The 6,253-nt window shown below is 51.6% G+C and overlaps 1 protein-coding gene across 1 annotated transcript in view; it reads left to right on the plus strand.

Moving 5' to 3' along the window:
* The first annotated feature begins 4,295 nt into the window (after positions 1–4,295).
* Skor2 (SKI family transcriptional corepressor 2) overlaps positions 4,296–6,253 on the plus strand; it is a 33,874-nt gene continuing 31,916 nt past the window's right edge. The window contains exon 1 of the mRNA XM_020172476.2: positions 4,296–6,253. This exon is cut by the window's right edge and continues 661 nt beyond it. Coding sequence (XP_020028065.1) covers positions 4,296–6,253 — 1,958 coding nt within the window.

Consider the following 6,253-nt stretch of genomic DNA (forward strand, 5'->3'; position numbering starts at 1 on the left):
TTTGTGGGAGCTGTTGACCCTGTAGAGAAAACAGGGCAAGAGGAAGAACCATGCTTGGCCCAGAATGGGTAAGGGGAGGGTTCTGCCTTCCTGGGAAAGAGATTTGAGAATGGTAAGTGTGCTGTTTTGGTAAATGGGCAGGGAGGACGGAAAACATGAGTTTTCCTTTTTTAAGGAAGCTTTTGGGGTTTGAGGAGGAAGTGCTCTGTTGATTTCAGTCCTTAGGACAGAGCCTAATTTGTGCCATTAATGCCTTTAGAAACAAGGGGATGGGTGAAAATTTATTTCACCTGCCATTTGAAACTTCTGCCCAAACATTAGAATTTTCATGGCTCTGAAACAGTGTTTTCAAGATATTATTTTTTTTAAATCTGCAACTCCTGAGCAAAAAGCCCCTCACGTTTCTATTTAGTTGACTCTCCTTGGTTGTTTAACCTTTGATGAAGTGTTAAGATTTCACATTTTTATTCTTATATTTTGCAGTGGTATATTGTTGCGGCTATGACCTGGGCTGTTGGGCTTTGGGCTTAGTGGCAATTGTTCCATCATTTCCACTATGGGCAGTAGCCCAAATAAAAGCTTGTGTTTCACCTGTCAGCAACTGGAAATTCAGCTGTGGAGGTAAAGAAAGAATGCAAAGGTTTCCCCACCTCCATCCCCAGCACTTATCCTTCTTAGAATGTCCTCCAAATAAATAGCCTTTTTCCTTTCAGATGAACTAGCCAGTGGGTTTTGTTGTTTGTTTGGTTGAGTTTTTTTGTTTTTGTTTTTGTTTTTTTTTGACTCAAAAATTGAGCTAGTCAATTAGGAGATAACATTTTACATTTCATTAGTGTCCCAGGGTATGCCTCACTTTGGAGAGCTATGAGAAAGGTTCTTTCTCATCCTAATTATCCCCTTTTACCAAGGAGGGAGGGTACATGCTCCTACTTGAGTCCCTAGGGAATGTACAACTCCAGAGGAACTGGCAACTTGTTTAAGGGTCTGTCTGGATTGGGGACCTTTCTGATTCCCCACCTCATTTTTTTCTTTGTACTAAGGTGGCCTGCACAGATCTGATAAAAATGAATTAGAAAGTTAAGGGGTGAATGTACACAGGCACACGGTGTGGTCCTCACCCAATTGTACACTTTGTAAAACAGAGAAGGCTGCAGTGCCTCTCTCTTCTTAAAAATCAAATGGAAATGATCTTCATGCTTCCTTCCAAGTTTCAGATTGAGCACCCTATGTGGAAACTTCTTTCCTTTTCTCATTTCACAGTGTTTTCTAACAAGACGCTGAAACTAATCTGCTCTCCCGCTGACTGTGGATTCTGTATCTTCGGAGACAGGAAGGGGCTACTGGTTTGCACCGTTTACCAGAGGCATCGCTCATGAAAGGAGCGTGACTCAGAGAAATGACAAGAGGACAATTATGGGCAGGCAGTTAATTCACAGGCATTCTTCTAGAATCCAGGGCCTCCAGGATCCAGATCCTCGGTACGCAGACCGGTCAGCCTTCCCCCTTCTTTTTTTTTTTTTTTTTTTTTAGCCTTCCCCCTTCTAAATCAGATCTGCAGATCCAGTCCCATTGCTGCGTTTTGCTCTTGGGTTGGAGAGGTTGTCAGTTGCCGGTTGGTTAGGTGGTAGCTTTTGGTGCCTGCTGAGAAAAGATCTCTATGTTGCTCCTTCTTGCTTTCACTCTCCCCCTCCCTCCCTGTAACATGCCAGCCCTTTAATGTGGAGTGTCAGGGAGACGGTGACGTCACCCTGCCCGCTGGGTGGCGTCCCCTCGGTCCGACACGAGTTCTGAGACAGAGAAAGGCGCTGTCAGACTGCGCTCCACTTGGGGCTCGCCGGCCGCGGTTTTCCGCGCGCCCACACTTTTTGCGGTGCAGGGGACACCCCGCCGCAATTCAGGCCTTCATTCTCCCCCACGCTGGGGTTCGAGCGCCATTAGCTCGCACCAGCGCCCGGATCTTCGCGCGCAGCCCGCCAGAGTCCCGCCCGCTGGATTCGAGGACTCGCTTGGATGCTTCGCCTCCGAGCGCCCTCGGAAGATGGGCCGGCAGCCACGCGCCTAAAGACGTCTAGGGGTTACCAGGTATAGTCTGAGCCCGCCGGTCCTGACTCCGCACACACCTCACGGTTCACTATTTGACATCCCCAGCCATGGAATTTTCCGCGTGAGGTTGAGGGCAGCGGCGGGCTTCCGTGGTTATGGGTGTGGAGACAGAAGCAAGTTGGTGGGCTTTGGTTAGTAAGTCGGATGAGGAAGTTCGCCAGGTTCCTTTCTCAGTACAACTAACTTTTAATTGTCGCTTCTCCTCTCGGGCCTTAAAATATTCCCCAATCCGAACCTTCTTATTTGTTTCTCTGCTCTGACAGATGTTTCTGGGAGGGTTTGAGGTGAAAGTGGAGGACACCAAAGAGAAGACACATCTGCTCGATTGTTCGCTGCCAAGGATACGAGTTCCCAGTACAGATCCAGCTCCCCTGCCCAGGCGCTTGTTTTCTGAGGAGCGAGTTTTCCCTGGGTCTTATTGAGATAATACGAATCTTGTTTGGGAGGGAAATGAGCATTGAAGGGCCATTTGGTGAAGCTAGGGCTTGTTAGGTCAGGCTCAGGTATCACTATGCATTGGACTGCTATTTAACGCCTGTCCCCTGAAAATATTGTTTCTGATCCATCCGAAGTGACAAGCTAGGCTTTCCTCTCTTTGATGAGTGTCGAGATTCGTTCAGCCTTCCTGGAGGCCACAGAACCTAATGAGAACTGAGGATCCCTGGGGCAGCAGGGCAAAGGCGGTCATATAGATGTCACAGGGGCCAAAAAAATTTTTTAAAAAAAGGAGCACGGGTATGACAACTTGGGTGAGGAGTAAGATGGTATGTCTTCTGAAATCGCTATAATAACAAAGTCCAGCATACTTGGCAGAGAGTGGCTATGCTATGGCCTCTGGTGATTTTCCAGGGCAAAGAGTAGCATTGGCCTATGTCTTGGACAAGTAGGTATGGAAAGGTCGCTGTTTGCTTTACTGGACAGGAAATGCATCGTTTAGCTTGTTTTGAGTTACCAGGGTTGTCACAAAGGTTTCTTTCATATTTTTCTTTAATTTCAACTTACTGGATATTCCCCCCATTGTGGTATTCCGTTGGCCCAAGATGAAATTAGGAATTTTATTCCAGATTCAGCCATGCATTTTCCTTCCAATGCTTCCACAATTACCTACTTTAGCAATATCTTTACTACGGGGCATCTTTTCTTCCATAAAGGTGGAAAAACAGCGACACAGATAAGGGGGTAAAAGTCACAGAAGGTGGTTTACATTATGCCCAATTTGCTTTTGAAAGTCCAACAAAAATGATCCCTAAGAACTGTTTTCTTTGCGCTGTTTCTGGGTTTAGCACACTTGCTTGTATCGACTTACCCCTTGTCATGGAAATGATAAGAAACCCATTTTAAAATGCTTTCAGGTCTTCAACTTCATCTTTTTAAGCTTCCTATATGGAACCAGGACCACGCAGTTCAACAAATAGATATTTAAAGAATCGAAAGTGAAATATTTTGGTGCAAGCATGTATATAACTTTGTACACTTTCCCATGTTTTCAAAAAAATTCTAATGTCAGTAACAAAATATCTAATAGCAAGGATGGGTGAAAAGGGATTTCGTTTTTGCTTTAATGAGCTGTGTTTCAACTAGTAGTGAATTTCCCCAAGGAAACCACAGAAACCACAAAAATCACTTTTTAAAGGGTTGGGTTTATATTTTTAACCAAAATCAATTCATTTTCAAGCAAATACGAATGGTCTCTTTCTTTACATTTGAGTTTTAATGGCCAAGTTCCATTTTTCCATAACTTCTGTAATCTATTCTAGTTACAGCTGTCATTACTTTTTCATTTCTAGCGGGCACATAATATTTCAATAGCTTCCATAAATCCGGGATAAGGTCTCCACATTTTTAGGAACTGACTGCTTTATATATTATACACTAAATTATATACATTTTTAGTTATATATTATATATTGGATATGTAGGACAGAAGAAAAATTGTTACCTCAAAATCATTGTACTCTCTCAAGAGCATCCTTAAAAGAAATTAAGAGATGTCTTCCTTGCATCTGAAACTTGATCACTTGCAGTAATAATCGTGTCTTAACCAAAGCAAGGAAGTTACTGTAATTCTTCAGTTAGTGAGTCACCCACCCTCTGTTTTAGACTGGGAAGTCTCAAGGCAACACTTTCTCCTTTCCCTTGCAGTCTCCGAGGCAGACCCTGAGGGCTCCGCCCGGGGTTCCGCGGCGAAGAAGATGGCTTCCAGCCCGCTGCCGGGGCCAAACGACATCCTGCTGGCGTCGCCGTCGAGCGCCTTCCAGCCTGACGCCTTGAGCCAGCCTCGGCCAGGCCACGCCAATCTCAAACCCAACCAAGTGGGCCAGGTGATCCTCTATGGCATTCCTATCGTGTCGTTAGTGATCGACGGACAGGAGCGGCTGTGCCTGGCGCAGATCTCCAACACTCTCCTTAAGAACTTCAGCTACAACGAGATCCACAACCGCCGCGTGGCTCTGGGCATCACGTGCGTGCAATGCACGCCTGTGCAGCTGGAGATTCTGCGGCGCGCTGGAGCCATGCCCATCTCATCGCGCCGCTGCGGCATGATCACCAAGCGCGAGGCCGAACGTCTGTGCAAGTCTTTCCTAGGTGAAAACAGGCCGCCCAAGCTGCCTGACAACTTCGCCTTCGACGTGTCGCATGAGTGCGCCTGGGGCTGCCGAGGCAGCTTCATTCCCGCGCGATACAACAGCTCGCGCGCCAAGTGCATCAAGTGCAGCTATTGCAACATGTACTTCTCGCCCAACAAGTTTATTTTCCACTCCCACCGAACGCCCGACGCCAAGTACACGCAGCCAGATGCAGCCAACTTCAATTCGTGGCGCCGTCATCTCAAGCTCACAGACAAGAGCCCTCAGGATGAGCTAGTCTTCGCCTGGGAGGACGTGAAGGCCATGTTCAACGGTGGAAGCCGCAAGCGCGCACTGCCTCAACCCGGAGCGCACCCTGGCTGTCACCCGCTCAGCTCGGTCAAAGCAGCCGCTGTGGCAGCCGCAGCAGCAGTGGCTGGAGGAGGGGGCCTGCTGGGCCCACACCTGCTGGGCGCGCCACAGCCGCCACCGCCTCCGCCACCGCTAGCCGAGCTGGCGGGCGCACCACATGCCCATCACAAGAGGCCGCGCTTCGATGAGGACGACGAGTCTTTACAGGAGGCAGCCGTTGTGGCCGCGGCCAGCCTTTCGGCAGCCGCCGCCAGCCTCTCGGTGGCAGCGGCCTCAGGAGGCGCTGGGGCAAGTGGGGGTGGCGCCGGTGGTGGCTGTGTGACCGGCGTTGGCGTTGGCGTTGGCGCCGGTGCTGGGTCAGGTGCGGTAGCTGGTGCCAAAGGCCCTCGCAGCTACCCAGTCATTCCGGTGCCCAGCAAGGGCTCATTTGGGGGCGTCCTTCAGAAGTTCCCGGGATGCGGGGGCTTATTCCCGCATCCTTACACCTTCCCAGCAGCCGCCGCCGCCTTTGGCTTGTGTCACAAGAAGGAGGACTCCAGCGCCGCGGCTGAGGCCCTAGGGGCAGCTGGCACAGGGAGCGCAGGTGCAGCGCCCAAGGCCGGTTTGTCGGGTCTCTTCTGGCCCGCGGGCCGCAAGGACGCGTTCTACCCACCCTTCTGCATGTTCTGGCCACCACGGACCCCCGGTGGGCTTCCTGTACCCACCTACCTACAGCCCCCGCCGCAGCCGCCCTCAGCGCTCGGTTGCGCGCTTGGTGACAGCCCGGCCCTGCTGCGCCAGGCTTTCCTGGACTTGGCGGAGCCCGGCGGTACCGGCGGGAGCGCCGAGGCTGCGCCCCCGCCGGGTCAGCCCCCTCCAGTGGTGGCCAATGGCCCGGGCTCTGGCCCGCCACCACCTGCCGGGGGCGCGGGCGCTCGTGACACGCTCTTCGAGTCGCCCCCGGGCGGCAGCGGGGGGGACTGCAGCGCGGGTTCCACGCCGCCTGCAGACCCTGGCGCGACGTCTGGGGCAGGGGTTTCGTCCACCGGAGCTGGCCCCGCCGGCGCCCGGGTGCCCGCGCCCCACCACCCGCACTTGCTGGAGGGGCGCAAGGCCGGCAGTAGCAGCTACCACCATTCGAGCGCCTTCAGGCCCGTGGGCGGTAAGGACGACGCAGAGAGCCTGGCCAAGCTGCACGGGGCGTCGGCGGGCGCGCCGCACTCGACCCAAGC

Source organism: Castor canadensis, chromosome 4 (genome assembly GCF_047511655.1).
Source record: "Castor canadensis chromosome 4, mCasCan1.hap1v2, whole genome shotgun sequence".
In the NCBI taxonomy this organism is placed as follows: Eukaryota; Metazoa; Chordata; class Mammalia; order Rodentia; family Castoridae; genus Castor; species Castor canadensis.